Source organism: Rhyacophila brunnea, unplaced genomic scaffold, assembly GCF_057557595.1.
Source record: "Rhyacophila brunnea isolate RB1 unplaced genomic scaffold, BYU_Rbru_1.0 scaffold_1, whole genome shotgun sequence".
NCBI classification, from domain to species: Eukaryota; Metazoa; Arthropoda; class Insecta; order Trichoptera; family Rhyacophilidae; genus Rhyacophila; species Rhyacophila brunnea.
Genome location: NW_028232751.1, coordinates 57,332,045 through 57,351,409, shown reverse-complemented (window position 1 = coordinate 57,351,409; position 19,365 = coordinate 57,332,045). Strand labels below are relative to the sequence as shown.

The 19,365-nt window shown below is 31.1% G+C and overlaps 1 protein-coding gene across 2 annotated transcripts in view; it reads right to left on the bottom strand.

Annotated features, from left to right (window-relative positions):
- Nucleotides 1-6,806: 6,806 nt before the first annotated feature.
- The window catches only part of LOC147080000 (facilitated trehalose transporter Tret1), a 44,256-nt gene continuing 31,697 nt past the window's right edge, over nt 6,807-19,365 (bottom strand). The window contains exons 8-14 of one of the 2 annotated variants that reach the window (XM_085955106.1): nt 17,388-17,524; nt 14,673-14,882; nt 14,478-14,552; nt 12,972-13,070; nt 11,370-11,515; nt 8,622-8,742; nt 6,807-7,337 (exon numbers count right to left, since the gene is read on the bottom strand). In XM_085955106.1, coding sequence (XP_085811232.1) covers nt 7,302-7,337; nt 8,622-8,742; nt 11,370-11,515; nt 12,972-13,070; nt 14,478-14,552; nt 14,673-14,882; nt 17,388-17,524 — 824 coding nt within the window. In that variant the 3' untranslated portion in view covers nt 6,807-7,301. The remainder of the gene's footprint in view (nt 7,338-8,621; nt 8,743-11,369; nt 11,516-12,971; nt 13,071-14,477; nt 14,553-14,672; nt 14,883-17,387; nt 17,525-19,365) is intronic. The other variant, XM_085955154.1, reaches the window with a different exon arrangement.

The following is a 19,365-nucleotide window of genomic DNA, read 5'->3' as shown; positions in this document are numbered from 1 at the left end:
TATAATTAACTATTTTTATTCAATGAATACTTCACAAGATTTAAGAATGCAACATTCTTATTATTGAACAAACATCATTTTGAAAACATTTCTGAGGAAATATTTATTATAACTTACTAGGCTTTGGATTTTTAGGTGTTAAAAATGAATAATATGTAGATATAATTGGAAAATGTGTTATTAAAATGCCATAAAAATGTGCTAAAAAACAAAAATAGGTGCTAAAGATTTTAATAAGTACCTATTACAATAAATAATATATATTATTTCAACAGTTTATTTTTTATTTATTCGCAAACAGAAAACGCTTTATTACAATAAATGATAAAATAATGCTTCAAATTTTTGAAAGTGAACCTTTAACGATTTGATATTAGCAAACGGAAACGGAATAAGTAGATGGAAAAACTTCATTCCACTTCTATAGATGTTATTATTGCGTATGTAAATAAAACTATTTCTGAAGTAGACAAAATTGAAACATCTGAGGAATCTGATGGATTTTCCAAAACAGCTTTAATATTCTGCAGCGTTTGAAGTCCAATATTTTTATTTAAAACACTATTTAATTGGTCCAGGAACATTGAAATTTTGTGTTTATGTGAAAATATGTGCTTAAACCTAGAATATGTAAAAATATGTATTTATCCAAAAATATTTTTAAATAGTTGCTAGCAAATAGGGCTTAAATGTTTCAAAATTGTCTGAAACAGATAGATATTTTTGATATTTGGTTGTGGGGCTGCTCAATAAAATATTTAAATACTTAAGAATCCTAAGCCTAATTATAACCAATAGAAAAAAATCTTTTTGAAAAAAGTAAGAGACTGGAATCGAACCTGCACTTCCCGGGTATCGCGCCCATGCACATATAACAACTATGATAAAGGAGTCATACTTAATTGTGACAAATTTTAATTAATGGCTTTTAATATATACCTACTCGAATTTATTATCTATTTTTCCTCTATACAGATGTTGGTTCCAGAAATCATTCCCTCTTTTGTAAAGCCTGTCGGGAGGATGACGCCCAGAAGATTTTCCGTGCATTACGATATGTGGGACCCTAATTATTTGATTCATCCTTTCATTGTGTACATCCCAGAACTCTCTTCATTGTATTCCTTATCTTACATCCTCACCTTCATAAGATTTTCGGATGCGTTATTCTTGTGTAATCTTTTTGGGTTTTTCCTGCGATACAACTGCTACTATACAACATACTAGGTTTCGCAATATACCTCACAATGCACTTATACTATGAAAAGCGTCTTCCTCCATAATAGCTTCCATGCACAATAAGCATATTATATAACCAACACTCTCACACATGAAATGAAGTAATGTCCTAGTGTCATCACACCATAATGCCGTAATGTGATGGATGATGTTAGCTGAGATTATCAATTAAGCCTGAGATTAAGAAATACGTATACATTGACAACTCATAAACTCAACAAACACCTGATGAGTGATGAATGTGATGCTGATGAGATGATATAGGTACGCCAGTGGTGTCCACAATTATTAAATACATATTAATTATTTTACAATATTTAATAAAATTAAAACCAAACTAATTTAATGATTATTGAAAATAGAAAATGAAGAAGCACAGAGGCTCAAAGGATCCAGCACAGATTATACCTATATTTATGATGATATCATAAAAGAGCCACAATTTTTTTTTTTTAATTTTCTTTTTTTTTCTTTACTTTTTAAAATGATCCCAATTATATACCCATTTACTGATTTACTTTAGAAACAATAATAATTGCGTAAGTTATATGAAAATTTTATTATGTAGGTATATCATAAATAATAAATAATAAATTTTATAAAATATTACTTGAAAGAAGTTCTTTTTGATAACATGATAAATTACACAAATTATACATAAAGTTATCCAGGTTTTGTATTAGGTAGTTTTAATTTATGTGCGCCCATGGCTGTAAGAATGACTTTATTAAAATGACGTTCTAAATCTAAATGATAGTTTGTATTTGACGCCTTCATTATAATGTCACTAATGTCGTAGGTAAACAAACAATTTTTATGATATTTGGTGAATTGTGAATACCTGATTTTTTACCACGTTTTTATTAGCTCGTATTCTTGTTTGTCCAGTACAATTTTTTTTTGTTTGTCCAAGATTTGTATTGGACGATTAAAGATTTTTAACTATTCCCGACTAGCTAGACATTTGAAACTTTTAGAATATATCAGAACACGATGATAATGCACTAGTTTAATACTTTTAGCCTTTTCAGTTAATTCTGTTTTATATATGAAAAGTTATTTCGGAAAAAAATCGTAAAAAGTAAACCACTATTATTGGTTGCTAAGGGGGTCCTAGCAAGTAAATTATTAAAATAAGTACGCGTGCGTTACTATGGAAATCAATATGAAATGTGAAAATGACATTTCAGTATGCAGTATTTCTATCAAGTACAAAAAAATACATAGAATTATCAAATTTATACGATTCAACAAAAAATTTAAAACGTGGTGTATAAAAAGTTCTTTTTATCTTGTAATTATGTGTTTATAGTTTACATATTAAATCCTGGTATCATAAATGGCAAAAAAATGGGTTATTGCTAATAGTTGTTCATCTGAATATTATATTGGTTATTATTATTATTGCTTTCATTTATTAGAAAAAAATGATGTAAGTACCAGCTAATAAAAAAAAATCGGTGTGTACATGATATATAGGCGCGTTAGAAGTTATACTTCTTTGGCGTAACAAAACAAAATCAAAACTTGTGTAAACTAGATTTTTCGTCTAGCTTTTAATTATCTTGTTAAATTACACACTCAAGAAAAAGGACCGCTTATTGGAGCGTCGTTGGTTTATTTCTATACACTTTAACTTATATTACTAAATTATATAATTATTTATCGTTGTTTTTATTTTTAAAGTAACAACTGCCACTGTGACGTTTAATAGTTTGTTTACGTAAAGAATTGCAAATGGCCGACAATAATAAATTCACTGCCTAGCAACGGAAAATTTTTTAACTTTTATTATACTGTATAATCGTCACTATTGCAGTATCATTCTGTGGCGTAATAGTTGTGCGTTCGGCTGATAACCGAAAAATCGTTGGTTTGAATCCAATCAAGTGTGTTTTTTGTGTGAAAAAATAAATTTTGTGTTACATGTCACTCGCCAACAATACACTCTGATCTGATTTTCCAAACGCGTCTAAAGAAGTATAACTTCAAAAAATATTATATAAAAAATATCGTTGAAATATTTAAATAGCTACCTGTCTGTCTCAAAACATCGATATTTTTTTAGAAAATTGAAATAATAGGTGCTTAGCTGACAATAAGAATCATCTTTTAAATACCAAATTAGAACATCGGTATTTAAAGCGTGCGATGTCCCTAGGGTGTCGCAAACGATTTCAAGTGGCTACGCAGGCAGGGAAATGGCCAATTATCTATCGACACCTTACAGAAAAGCTAAAAAATATGTCGAATAAAATTCAATTATCAGCTCAGAAATGCTAAAAAATATTCCACGAATCTGATTCTGAAGGGATGATTTTCAATTATTTACTGTATTTTTAAACCACTGTGAAAAAAACTGGTGAAACGAAAATATTTGAAATTACAAAATTTTCATTCGGGAATTGTCTAGTTTTCGGGGAATAGGAGTCTGAAATTTTATTTTAAAAGCCACATTATACTGCATTAATAATTAAATTTAATATTAGATCATAATATAATACTACATGAGTGATCTTGGTATGTACTTATTCATGTATTACTTTATGGTAACTACGAAAACCTGTTATCGGCTAGGTACACCAAGACTCACTGCAGCAATTTATTACTTTCTCCGATTCACGGATATTATGATTCTTGCAATTTAATTCTGTTTACGTGGTTTTCGTAATAATCACACTGCAACATTATAGAACATAACATTTAATTGCATGTTCGTAAATTGGCAGTTCCGATGTCCCAAGGAATTTTGAGAACATGCACATTTGTGAGTTCTATACTTGAGACTATAAATGGATAGATGCTAGTCTCTTTACTTGACTGACTCTCACTTTGGAATACCTACTAACTAATTCTGCTACAGATGGAAAGTTAGAAAATATTATTATTTGGTTACCTAAGTAAGTATCTTTATTTCCTCCGACATATACCATACCTACTCGAGATTGAGAATTCTATAATTCTTTCTAAGTGTTGATAAGCGTGTCCTTGATAACTATCTAATAAATCGGAATGAAATTCTCACAAAACTGAAGCTTGATTATATTGATATGGGACAATAAACGCACACACAATCGATGACAAGATACGGACCCAAAACAATGTATTGGTTTATTTTTAATTAAAGAAAATTTCATTAAAAGTATGAATTATTAAAGAAAAAATATGTTACTTTATACTACTTACATACAAATCATAAAAATGGGCATTAAATAAGGTGAAAGTTTTGAATAACGCACATTGTATGATATATTTTATTTATTGTTTGAAATTTAAAAAAAATTCTCTCTTTTTGGTGTTTTATATACGAATTGTTGGTTAGTTAAATCACTTAGAAATGTAAAATTATCAGTAACTTGTTTGAAATTATTATATGGTTTGTATAATACTGTCACCAGATGTCTCTAGTGTGTCGTCTGCATATCGAAAATTATTTATTGGCATGACAATAAATTTAACTCTTATTAGAGAAATCATAAAATGGTTTTAAGCATTATTAAGCAGTAGGTATATTTAATAGAATTGCAGACAATATTCAACCTTGTCTGACTTGTTTTAATATTTAATATTCCAATACAATAAACCAATAAGATAAATAGAAAATAATCGATGAGAGCAATGCTTAAACTGTCCGTAATCTGTAAATGGTTAAGAACAATAACTTTACTATGCAGAAGGTACAAATAATATAAATAGATAGATACTATATTAGATTGGGGCAGGCGTAACAAACTGAACTTCGATATTGAAAAATGTAATATTTTATCGTTTACCAGAGCCTCGCGAGTATTATTTTTCCAATATTCGATGCATGGCAGAGTTTTTTCGCGAATACCATCTGTAAGGGATCTTGGCATTACGTTTGACAGTAAGCTGTCATTTAGTGCCCATATGGTTATCATTTGTAAAAAGACGCTACATATGTATACCCGGACCTTTTCAGGTGTTACTGTATTAAAAAATCTTCATAATTCGTTAGTTAGAAGCCGGCTTGACAGTGTGTCGATTGTTTGGGCCCCGCATCACTTGAAATACGACCTTATATATGGATACTATCCATGGCTTTATCCAACTGGTTTTCTCTTAGGTATGCTTACATACTATACATAGTTTAAATGCTAAAGGATATCAATATTTTGCCACGTATTGTTTTTGACTTGTACGTGGTGGAAATGAGAACTCTGCCATTCTTGGTAGTATTCAATTGTGTGTCCCTGATAACTATCTTAGAAATTGGGAGCATCAGTTGTTTGTTTTCCCAAGGTGCAGAACTAACCTGCCAATGGTGATGTCAATTGGAAGGCCAATAACTCTGTTCAACCAAATCACTTCGGATGTTGATATATTCCACCTACTTCAGGATGAGTATTTATAGGTGGGATTTTTTTTATAAATTCCTTAAATAGGGTCCACTTAGCTCATTCGGTGTGCTTCCATTCTTTATAATTGTTATTTTTTTATAATTTTTGTACATGTATACTGTTTTTGTGATACTGCATAATATATTTCTCTTTTCTTTACATTATTTTAATACTATTTATTTGTTTTTAAATGTCATTTTGTGAACGTCTAAAAATTATAATTTGTGATGTTCACCGTATGTAAAAAAAAAACGATATTCCTTAAAACAAAGAAGCTGCTATGTAACAAAAAAATGAATTTATGTTTTACTCGTCTTCCTACATGATAAACTATGGACGAAATATCATGAAAAAGGACTGCTTAAAATGCAGTAAGTAATAAAAATTCAAGGTAACAAACGATGCCGTATTAAAGAGATTTGAAAACCAATTAGAGTTATTACACACCAGCTGTATAGACAGGAAGAGTACCGCACAGCTACATCATCGTAACTCACCTTTTCAAGGCTTAACTTGCTTGGATTGATCGGCTGCTGCATGGGGAGCTTGAAGGTCTTACAGAGAAGTTCTATTTCAGTTTTATTTTTGATTGTCATTAACTTTTGAAGTTATACTTCTTTAGGCGCGTTTGGAAAATCAGATCAGAGTGTGTTTTTGGCGTGTGACATGAAACACATAATTTATTTTTCACACAAAAAAAACAACCTCGATTGGATTCTAACCAACGATTGTTCGGTTATCAGCCGAACGCACAACCATTACGCTACAGAATAAAAATGCAATCGTGATGATTATACAGTATAATATTATAGTTTAGAATTGTTCCGTTGCTAGGCAGCGAATTTATTATTGTCGGCCATTTGCAATTCCTTACGTAAACAAACTATTAAACGTCACAGTGGCAGTTGTTACTTTACAAATAAAAACAACGATAAATAGTTATATAATTTAGTAATATAAGTTAAAGTGTATAGAAATAAACCAACGGCATTCCAATAAGCGGTCCTTTTTCTTGAGTGTGTAATTTAACGAGATAATTATGAGTTTTAGTTTAGTCAAGTTTTGTTTTTGTTTTGTTACGCCAAAGAAGTATACTTCTAACGTGCCTACATAAATAAGTAGACACACCGATTTTTTTAATATCAATTTTAAAATAATGAATTTGTAATATTTCAGATCAATGAAACAATCATAATTTTATTATTTGGCTTTTTTTAGCTTTATGTATTTTTCAATAATAAAAAATATACAATAAGTACTATATTGTGGAACATAGTGTGATATTATTAAATACTTAAAAAGGTATATAAAAAATTACAGTAATTACCATAAATATCAACAACAACAATATTACACGTAGGTAATATGAGATTTGATTCATGTAAACTTTCATTGGCAAGTCCCTGGTACACATATAATATTAGGATATAATGTATGTCTACTAATCTGCTATAATGATATATTATAAGTTTAGAAATTTATCAACAGCACCTAGTACATATCTGCTGTTTTAAATACACAAGAGAAAAAAGTTCAAAATTTAAAAACAATTTTGACATTTACAGTATTATATTATTTCAAAGTAGAAACTGTCATAATATTACCATAGTGATTAGTGATTAGCTTAATAAGTATAATAAACAGAGAAGTATCAATACCGAATCCTCCTTGGATTACCTAATTAATGTTAAGACGAGATGGTCAAACGGCTGGGATCGTATTTTTGTCCTGTTTACCCTGAAATAAATAATGACAACATTATCAAGCTGTATTCACCATAAATATCGTATATTATAGGCGCAATCATTCACTTACACAGGACACACTATTGCATAGGATATCTCAATACACAAGTTAGCAGAATAGATCTTACATTACATAAACGCGAATTCGAAATAGGTACCTACGCAAGTTGTATTATTTTCTTAATTATATTCAAAGGTTACGTGTAAATTGTACGTAAAACATTGAACCATGGCACAGATCGCCGTGAGCTTTTTTATCGGAAAGAGATGACCGTATACTATATGGTCTCCAATTTTATTAGATTCAATATGAGCCTTAATTCAATTTCCATAGCTGATTTTGGCAAAATTCATGAATTCCAGAATGAAAACCTAACCTAACCTAAAAAACAATCCAGTATATTGGCTATTTTCAAAATTTGTTTGCTGCTGGCTTCCTGTAAAGTATAAACTGACAAGAACCGTGTTTTATTTAGACATTTTATGTCAATACTATGTGACCCAAAAAGGTCGGACAGTCTTTAATATACAGCCATATATTTCCGATACAACATTTCACGGTGAAGTGTGATACGGTGCACTGCATACGTACATGTTTACGGACACTGTTCTATTCTATGTAGGTATGTACGGTTTTATTTTTTGCACTGATTGATTAAAAAATATTCTGGACCATTCTCATAAATATAAATGACCAACACAAGTGTGATACGGCGCACTGTATACGACATACACGTTTCTGGACACGATATTCATTCAATAAACGACGTATATTGCAGGTAACATTATTTAGGCGAACAGGTACTTACACATTTTAATAATACACATGACTGGCTAAAAACCTGCGACTGGCTAAACATTATGATAAGGTTAAAATTAAGGAAGTAACTACCTACAATGCAACTGTATGTCTTTATCATTAAATGAGTTAGTTGTGGGGCTAGGCTAAATTTGTATTAAAATGTTATTTTCAGCAACCCAAAGTGAGACAGCAACTTTTATTCCGTGACTATTTTTTGGTATGATAATAAATTAGTGGAAAATATAATTATTATTAATTTATGTATAATAAAACCAATGACATTCCTACTTCAAATTATTGCTTTCATGTATAGTTGAAAATTGTCACTTACCCTCTTGATATATATAATATGTATTGTAATAGCTTAGGTAGATGATTAAATATATTATATTATGTAATTTATGACTAAAATAATATATTTCATTGAATTTAAAATGTGCTCGAATAAATTATCAAAATTAGAGTTGTATTGACCTGGTTCCTGCAGACCTCATTAGGTAGTTTTTTTTCTCCAGAAAAGTGTTGTGAGATTGCGCTCAACGTATGGCCTTCCGTCTCCGGTAATATGAAGTACAGTATAATAGTGCCCACAAAACTGGAAAAAATGTTAAATTCAATCATAAAACACAAATAGTCTTTAGCAGCGCTCGAAATGGAATATTTTACGAACCGAAGCGCTCGATAAATGTCCGAAAATATAAACATATTTATATAATTTTATGTATATTTTATAAAAATAAATGTGTTTGATTTTGTGCTATAATATGGCCAAACTAGCTCAGATGGTCAAAATAATTTTCCACGAGACGGAGCGATAATCTCTAAGAAATTAACGAACCGGAACTACACTCCGGTGCGTTACGGTCCATTTTGAGCCCTGGTCTTTAGTTAGGGTTGTTCCAGGGAAGCTATTACAGAACTTTGAATTCGGGAACCTAGCATTCTTTATGCTATGGCAGGAGTTTATTTACTAATTTACTATATTTGATATAGGTATGTATTGATCTAGTAGAATTTTGTGTGGGAATGGAGATTTCACTTATTTTAATTTCTGATGTCATACTTTTGATACTTCAACATTTTAAATAATATTCAAAAATGTAAAACCCATTTTTAGCTTCTGGCCCGCACAAAAATATGCGTGAGGCCGGATTTGTTCCGCTGCAGTGTAGTTTCCCGAACGCTTTAATTTAAATAAGCTACGGCATATTCCATTTGGAAACGTGACGGAAGGTAGAGGGAAAAGTACATATTGTTTTTTTTAATAGATTATATAACATTTTGAGAAACTCTCTAAGTTTATTAGAAAAATTTCTATTGACTAGAAGCATAGCTAGATGTTGCAGTCCAGCTTGGCGTTCTAAATTAAATAGTAGTAGATTATAATAAAATTAGGAAATAAGTCTAATAATCATGAAAAGCATATTCTTGGGGATCTTTATGTAGTAGGTAGTTTAGATGGCATCATGTTTTTAATTATTTTTTTGTAAAGATGATGTTATTAATTTTGCATGAGGCAGGGCTCGAAATTCAATTCAATTCATTTATTTTTTTAACATATTGTGGACATTACAAATTATAAGTTTAAGACGTTCACAACATGACAATGGATCTCAGCGCACTGGAGCGCCGCTCCGGTTCATGTAGTCGGCAAAATTATCGTTCCGTCTCGTGGAATTTGAACGTCTGAGGTAGATAGGCCATATAACAAAAAATCTAACACTTATTTTTATAAAATTAGATAACTATGTTAATATTTTCAGAAACTTATCGAGCACTCCGGTTCGTAAAAATATTTATTTCAAGCGCTATTTTTTTGTACGTTTATATTATTGCAGTAGGTACGTTTAATATATTTAATAATATAATAATACGTTTTGTTTCTTCAATATAACAAGAACCCATTAGATTGGACAAAATAAATAACTAAAAACTATTTTTATAAAAGGGTTTTTAAGATAATATTCCATTATCGGGGTTCATATATTCGGATTAGGAACAAAAATTCTATTTTATTTTAAAATTAGTAAATATTAAAATACATTAGGTACTGAATAAATAACAACATGCTTATTTATTATTTAACCAACTACATAGGTGTGAAAAATGTTACTATTTTTATCAGGTTCAAAAATTAGGAAAATTAAATTATTGGCATCGGAAGCGTAAAATCAAATTGTTTTTATTAATTAATAACGACGTTACCTCGGAGAGTCCGGCTTCAAATAATTCAGCATATAACATTGATTATTCCGGTATTGTTTTAAAAATAGTAGGCAAGCCTAATAAGTATAGTGACACAAAATATTCTCACATATGACTTCACACGAAAGTCTAGAAAATGTACTCTAAAAATATCATATTATGTAGGTAGGTACTAACTCATTATAATTATGGCAACACTGTATAATCGACTACCTGTTTCATTTGCCTTCATACGTGCATTTTATAGTGAGGTAATAAAATAATCTGATGAAATACCAAAAAACACGTGTACACAATGATTCCTACACATGTTTACTCACAATATAAGAAAAGAAGAAATATTATTGTAATTTTATATAAGTACTTACCAATAATTATTATTAATATCTACATATTACCATCATGAATTAATTACGTATACAAAACGTTGTACAAATTTTATTTACCTACCTATCTCCCTAAATGTTTACATTATCTATGAATTATTCTGACAGCTCAGATAAATTCGATATTTGAAAGTAAAAATATTACGTCTGGTCTGAAACAAACGAAATCGGTGTAGTAACGTGTCAAATAATGCATCCTGTGAAATATCATTTTAGGGTGATACATTTGATTAATAAATGCAGTATTATATAAAATTTTCAACGTTTCCTGTCTATAATAATCGTTAAATGCCAGTGTGACAATATATTTAAATATATACTCATCGAATGTGAAATTAAATACAACGTTATAAGGGCTGTAACAATGTATTTGGACAACGCGAATATAAATGTCGATAAAACCACTGAAAAGTATAAAAACCCGATTTTAAAAGTGACTTATCTGTGAAAATATCAATTTCTTTAATAATATGCTCGATTCAAATTGGAATCTCCCGAAATGTGCAAAAATTGAAGTGGACATGTTAAAATGGCGTTTAAATAAGAAATTAGTGTGTTATCGAACAGATTTAAGGGTAATTATAATATCTATGGTTTACAATCATGATAAATACAAAAACCAAGATTTAACCTGATGCTACTGTACAACCAAAAAGTTCCTGGAAGTGTGAGACGAGAGATGAGGCCAAAGAAAGATTTGTTAGAGAAGAATCCCATAATGTAGCCCACGCCACCAGATAGCGCAGACGCTGTTGATCTTGTCTCCAGAGAATACACCTGCAAGCATTTTCATAAATTCGTAATAATTTCATAAATTAATTAAACAAAAAGGATTGTATTTCCTCGAACGTATACCCAGGGAGATCAATTTTATAAGAACGACTATTTCAGTTTAGATTATGCCCAATATTACATATATAATATTAAGGATTAAAGCAAAATATAAATAAACATTATTGTCCAACTAGTTTATTTTGACGACGAGCATGCTAGGATTAATCCTTAAAAATTATTCTCGAATATAGAATAAAACGGTAGTTTTGTAACAAAATTACAATATTTATTCAGAGTAAATTTTATTGGTGAACAAATAATTACCTTTTGTTTGGAAAACTTAAAAAATATAATCCTATTTACTTTCTTAAAAATACTTATACACCGTCACACAAATTTAATTAGGTATACATATTCTTTTTCAATATAACAGTAATTTTCTCGAAAAAATCGCTCGTGGAGTTGGCCATGTTGTGATTTTTCAAATTTTTGTAGTCAGTGTGATTAGGGGCAGAAATCTCGTCTCGAGAATTCTTGAAAAATAATCTGAAAAATTTTAATCCCGAGGTGCTAATTTTCTGAAATTCAGAGAATTCTCACTTCTCCAGGAATCGTGAAATTATCACTTAGGTACTATGCTAAGCCACTAACCGCATCAGGAAGTTAAAATAAGTGAATCACAAGAAAATTTGATTTCTCTGTAAAATAAGCCTCGAAATTTCCTGATTCATTTTTTTTGCTGGAAGAGCTCAATTTTTTTAAATCAACAGAAAAAGGTAATTTTGTTTTAATTTCGATATATTATCAAGAAGTAATCAAACAACCAACTTCGAATTTTCGAATCTCGAATCGAAGAAATAAAACACGTCGAGAAGCTTTGAGTGACCTTCGCCACATGATTGTTGACGTTAGTATAACCTGCAAGTGCATCCAGGGCTATTCTAACATATTATCACCTAACTCCAAAATCATTAAAAAAATAATATATATGTAATAAATGATATGTCGTATTCAGGCAGTTAATTATCCCGGGAACTTAACTGTCAGGCCCAATGACGTTAATATGTCATTGGTCAGGCCTAATATTTTTTAATACGACCGGTCATGACCGCATTTTAACAACAAGCTGTCAAATGTCGTTGAATAGCACATTATTTAACATTTAGCACTTCATACTTGATTCTAATCGGACACATTTGGAATCAAGTAAGATCCAGTGATGTATTTTAACAATTAATTATTGTAGATAACGGTTTTATTTATGGAATTTCTCCGAGTGATATCCGTGTTATTTAAGTGTAATAAAAATAAAGAAAAAAATTACCTACTTATATGTATAAATATTTTTGAGTCACTTCGATAATCCTGGTTGTAAACTATACATAATATGTACGTCACTATGGTTATTTTAAGCCAAGTTTTATTAATTATATTCTATTTTAATGATCACTTGGTTTACCTCTCCAATAAGAATCCATGCCAAAAGTCGAATACCGATGTGGGAGATGAAGGCGCTACCAATCAAAAAAGTCAGAGGGATCCAGGAATAATTATTAGCCTGTAATGTGAAAAAAACATCAATATACGGTATGACAATATATTATTATTCTCGTTGGCACATAAACGGAGACATACATTATTTATTATCATGAAAAATGAATTTCAATATAAAAAATTCTCTATAGTTAACAATTTGATGAAAAGAATGAAACTGTTTTACATTTTTAAACATTTTTTTAAATTTCAGGTGTTAATTTTGTACTTGACATTCTAAAAAATGCTTGCAAATGTTCATCGGTGATGCTTAATTGTAAAGAGTTTTTATTATTATTCATAATTGAAATGTTTGTTCACATAAATGTAAGTTGATTAAAAAAAACAAAATCTTCAGGTTGTTCGAATTTGTCCGAATTAAGGGTGTTGTAAAAATTGCAGATTTCTTCTCGACTGTGCAATTCATGTAAGTATATTCAAATTTTATTTTTAAAAAGGCGTTGAAATGTGGAAAAAATAAGACTTTTCCAGAAATACGATTAAAGCTCGCAGGCCCTACAGAAATACTTGGCGGGTCGTAGTTTGCCCAGGCCTGCGTTTAGAGTCTAGCCAGACATTTTACTCTTTTTGACTGTTCACGATATCCTCAATATGAGTTTTAAACATCTTTCTATTATTAAATATTTCAAAGGCATCGATCAATATTACCTATGTTTACCACGTTTTTATTAGCTCGTATTCTTGTTTGTCCAGTACAAAATTTTTCTTGTTTGTCCAAGATTTGTATTGGACGATTGAAGATTTTTTAACTAACTTCCCGACTAGCTGGACATTTGAAAGTTTTAGAATATATCAGAACACAACGACAATGCATTATTTTAATACTTTTGGCCATCTTTAAGCAGAATTGAATTCATTTTCAGTTAATTCTGTTTTGTATGTTTCGGAAAAAAAATCGTTGAAAGTAATATTTACTACTCACTATTATGGGTTGCTAAGGGGGTCCTACCAACTAAATTATTAATATATACGTGCGTTACTATGGAAATCAATATGAAATGTCAAAATGACATTACAGTATTTTATAATATGTATTCAGTATTTCTATCAAGTACAAAAAAAAGTATTTATTAATACATAGAATTGTCAAGTTTATATGATTCAACAGAAAATTTAAAAACGTAGTATGTAAAAAGTTCTTTTTATCTTGTAATTATTTCCTTTGTGGTTCGATTCACAGCCCTATAAATTATAATTGAGAAAACCAGACAAGTTTCGTCATTCATTTGGCACTACTTGTCATATTTATTCAAGCCTGTCATTTCTTCCTTTGCGATGGCGATGCTTATATTTTAGGCTTATAATACATTAATAATATGTAGATACGAATTGCACAGTAACAATTAATTATAAATCATTTATTCGCTCGTATGACGCAAGGTAGATATTTAAATAAAATTGTCCCACTAACCTCTTCCGCTTCTATTCCGATTGTTGAATTTAAAGTATTTTGTGGAACTAATTCTGTGATCACATGTCCATTTCGCTGAAAAATATTTAAAAAAAATATATTTATTTCGACGCTCCTATAAAACTTTAAGAATTATCATAATATCTCATAGTAGTATGGAATAAAGATTGATAGCCAATTATATTAGTGACTTACAATTTGTAGATAATAGGCGTAGCACCCGACCACCGCGAAGCACACAGTGACCCCCAAAGTGGATGAGAAGACCAATATTCGTTTCCCCGTGAAGTGAATGACAGTCACACAAAATAAGCACCCCAGTGTCTGGACCAACCCTAAGATTAACGTGGCGTAGTATTTATCTATGGGTGCTTCCAGGGTGCCAAAAATTAAAACAGAATATGTCTGAAATAGAAATTTAAAACGTATTAATACTCAAGTAGGTTTCTAAATTAATCTTCTCCTTCTACTTTGTTTGGTTTTCAGTTAACAATAAAGTAATAATAAAATTAATTTTGCTTCTCTTCTTAGATCATGTTCGTAAAATACCTTACTCTAGGTCAGGGGGGGGGCAAACTTTTTGGATGGAGGGCCAAATTCAAGAATTCAAAATGAGTGGCGGGCCGCAAGTAAAATACCATTTTTAGATATACACTATTATCACGAAAAATAAACATTACAAAAAAAATTAATGAGAAGAATGAAACTGTTGTACATTTTTGATTTTTTTTTTATTTCAGGTGTTAATTTTGTAGTTGTTATTCTCAAAACTGCTTGTAAGTGGGCATCGGAGATATTTTATCGTAAAGAATTTTTATTGAGGTTCATGATCGAAAATGTTTGTTCACATATTATATAGGTTGATCCAAATATAACGAACATTTTTCTTGCTTAATCTTTAAGTTGGTCGAATTTGTCTGAATTAAGGGCATTGTAAAATTATAGATTTCTTCACGACGATGCAATTCTCTTAAATCAGTGTCACACTGTAGATCAATAATCTCAAGTTGTAGCTCTGTCGGTACACTATCAATATCTATTAAAAATTGATCGCGTACTATTGCTAAACAAATTTTAATCTATTGTCAATATTTTTTTAAAAAATATAAAAAAAGTTATTAGTAATCAGACGTACAATTAATGATGGCGGGCCGCAAAAAAATACCCGGCGGGCCGCAGTTTGCCCCCCGCCCTTCTCTAGGTAAAGCACATTCTAGTCTACACAACATGTGGCGTCTATTATAATAATTCAAACCAATCTTTACCCGTATTTCTAGGTCATTGAGGATCCCACAGGTTTTTTTGCACACAATTTCGAGCATGCTCAGCCGCTAGGTATTAAACTTAGGATAATTTTTTGCCTACAACAACTAAACGAACAACCTGTCCGGTACACAAATCTTCGCCGCATAGATTTTTTAATGAATATTACTGTTTTCATTCATAAAGCTGGTATGATTACGTATTGCAGGATACGGATAACATCTTCTGTGAGTGTCCCCATATGTCGATTGAAAGGCAAGTCTTCTCATTGAAGGATGCCTACCATTTGTTACACCAGGGTATACGAATGCACAACGGGTGTGGAGACATAGCGGGTGAAGTAGGGAAAAGTAAAGTACTGTTTTTTGTATGAAAGTTTCTGTACGATTTTTATTATATTGACTGCGATGAACAATTCTAGAATAGATATATTTATAAGCTTATTCAAAAAAATATTACGCACCCACTGTAATATTGATGAAAATTAATAATCACTTCGGCATTGCAAAACAATGATTGCGTAAGTACCTACTTATTGACCACTTTGATTGGCCACGAATGACGTTTAAGAATATGAATTCGAGTGTTTCCTTAAGGTGACGTATCAGTGAAACGCCAAATAATTTTCAACTGTAGGCGCGACGAAATTTTGTACTCGCTTCGCATTCATTGAGAGAACGTCGAGCCAGAGACACGTCACTTTGCTGCGTGATGGCGACGGGCCAATTAATTCTAAAATCGTGTAAAGATGACTAAAAACGTTACCCATTTACTTTAAAAAGAAAACATGTCAATGGATATATTATTATTGTTACTAATAGAACAATAAACAGAACATAAAATGGACGTATGTTGAATTTATATGACAAATAATATTTCGTTTGACAGGCGTCATTTGCACCCGCGACCCGCAATCCGCGCATCGCCTAGCAACGATCATTTTAGACCGTGCCTCAACTAATGCACGGCCTTAATAATTCACAATAAATCAACTAAACAGCTAATTTAATAAGTTACTATACTGATTTTTTCAATTTACTCCATTTACACGTGGGTGCATGAATTTACTGCTGACAGTACGTATTATCGCGGCCATAACAAGAAAATGCACGCGTCAACATGTATTATCCTGCAAGTTGCAAGATTGGGACGACAGTTCGGATTTGTTCGATATCTGCAACTGCGCAGAATAACGATAGTGGCGAAGCTGTCGAAAAAAAATGAACTACACCGCGCAGAGACTCATTTTGAGGTTAACCGATTTTCACTACTGTCAAATAGTACCATAAAATGACAACATCGCGTCTCGCTTTCTTTTAAAGAATGAGATTGGCGAGACAGTCAGAACTTTTACGTGTCAACAGTAAGTTATTATCGCCATAGTTTAAAATACACACTATGGGTGCAAGTAAATCCATGCATGTGTTGTGTACAGGCGCAATATCTTTAAATGATGTAAGAAAACTTCGATATCTACTTACTGTACGTACTGAATAAAATGTGCAAAATTTAATTTTCCCTGATCCCTGGATGCCTAGATCAGTGTACTAGGTATACTTATCCCTAGTAAGTATAAATAATATTATGAGCAAGTATCTTATTATTACTAATTATACCATATTTATTCTAAATAAAATGTTAGTTTACCTGGAGAGTCGTCATACCGCCGAAATGACACAAAAAGAAGGAAAGTGATACAATGAAGAATGGTAACCAAAACGTTCGCTTTCCGTAATGAAATAAATTTTTATAAACATTTTTCCACATTTGCATGAAAGAGGAATCTGGAACAAACAAATTAGAAAAATAATAATGGTTATTAAAATATATATGCATTCTGGTTAATATAATTAATAATTATATAACTATAGACTCCGAGTATTTCCCAATTTTTTCCTGCGATGGAACAATTCACGAATTTTACTGGAATACCTTGTTTTTGTAATGTAGGAAAATAAATACATACTTAACCAATAGAAAAGAGAGAAAACAATTATTTATTTAGTAATTATTTTTACAACACAGCACTAAGTTTTTAATGACTTCGATGTTTTGCGTCATTGAATTGCAAATCTTCTTGATATCAGGCATAATATTATAGAGTTGAATTCTAATATCTGGTGTGGCGTCAAGTCTGAGTCGAGCTTGTTTTGACACACTTGGGTATTGTTCTAATAAATTCTCAGAACATCTATTTATGTTGCACAAAACATAGTTTGTATGAATAAGTTGATAAATTCTAAAGAAGAAGAAATATCTTTATAGACGGGCTCTAAATAGATTACAGTAAATCTGAAAAACTGATTACTAACACTAATGATTAAATCATTTCGCTTTGCAAATTCATTTGTAGCTAACTTTACATTGCTACTGTCCATAAATCGCAAGCATTTCAACATTCAGTCAATTCCATAATTATTTATTAAGTTCGCAGATATCGCCAAGATAAACTGAAAATGGTAATGAATGGATGGTGTACTATTATTTTAAATATTTAAAGAAATACTTACAACAATCATAAATAACAGTAGGTAGATATAATTTCATGTATGGCGTGAATATGTTAATAAGTCTAAAAACATCAATTCTCGGGGCAATTATTTGTGGGTTTGACTTTATGTGGTAAATTAGAATATATTATGTTTTTGGATGAGTTTAAATTTTACTAAAATGTTAGTAAATTCTCAACAAGCTCACATTTAAAAATGTTCCCGATTTACCATAGAATACCACCTTTGCAAATAACTACTCTGAAAATTGACGTTTTTAGACATAATATCAACACGTCATTCACGCCATACACGGAATTATAATACAACGAAACGTTAAAATAAGCATATTATAGCAGCTTAAGCGCAATGGTACAAAATATATTTCTTCCATGACTACCAATTCAACCACGCTATAAATGTTACATAATTGCAGTTAAATGATGTAATACAAAAAAACTTCTTCTTCTTTCACCCTGTCACGCCCCAGCTTTGGGGCATAGGGCAAGTACAAGTTCGCGCCAACTGTCCAACCCCAACTTTTGCGCCTTCCGCCATGCCAGACCTGCAGCGCGTAGATCTCTTTTGTAGCATAACTGCAGGGTGAGGGAGGTCCGGCCACGGCGACAGAACCCTTGAGGCTGTGCTACAAGGTTACGAAGTATCGCACTCTCTGGCGGCATCCTGAACACATGTCCCAACCACGTAAAGCATCTCTTCGTGATTGCCTCAATCACTAAGGACTGTTGTGTCCGCTAACGAACTCGAGTGTTTGTAACGCGGTTTTATCAATGTACCAAGCCTCAAAAGCCAAGACCTTTAAAGCTTAGTAAGATGCCATGTCTCACATCCATACAGGAGCACAGGTACGATGCACGCGTTGAACAAACATTAATATATAGTTCACATTTATTTATAAAAAAATAAATCAGATTATCCGTGAGACATAAATAATACTCGCTGGCCTGCAAGCAAGGGATTTAGAACATTTATAGAAGATGTAGTATAATATGTACTTCTCCTTTAATACCAGTAGACACTTACGGCTGTAATAAACGCAAAAAGATAGAAATAAATTAGCTAAGAGCCTGCAATTTAATTGGGCAGAAAATTGTCGGCAAGTTCTGTCACAAATA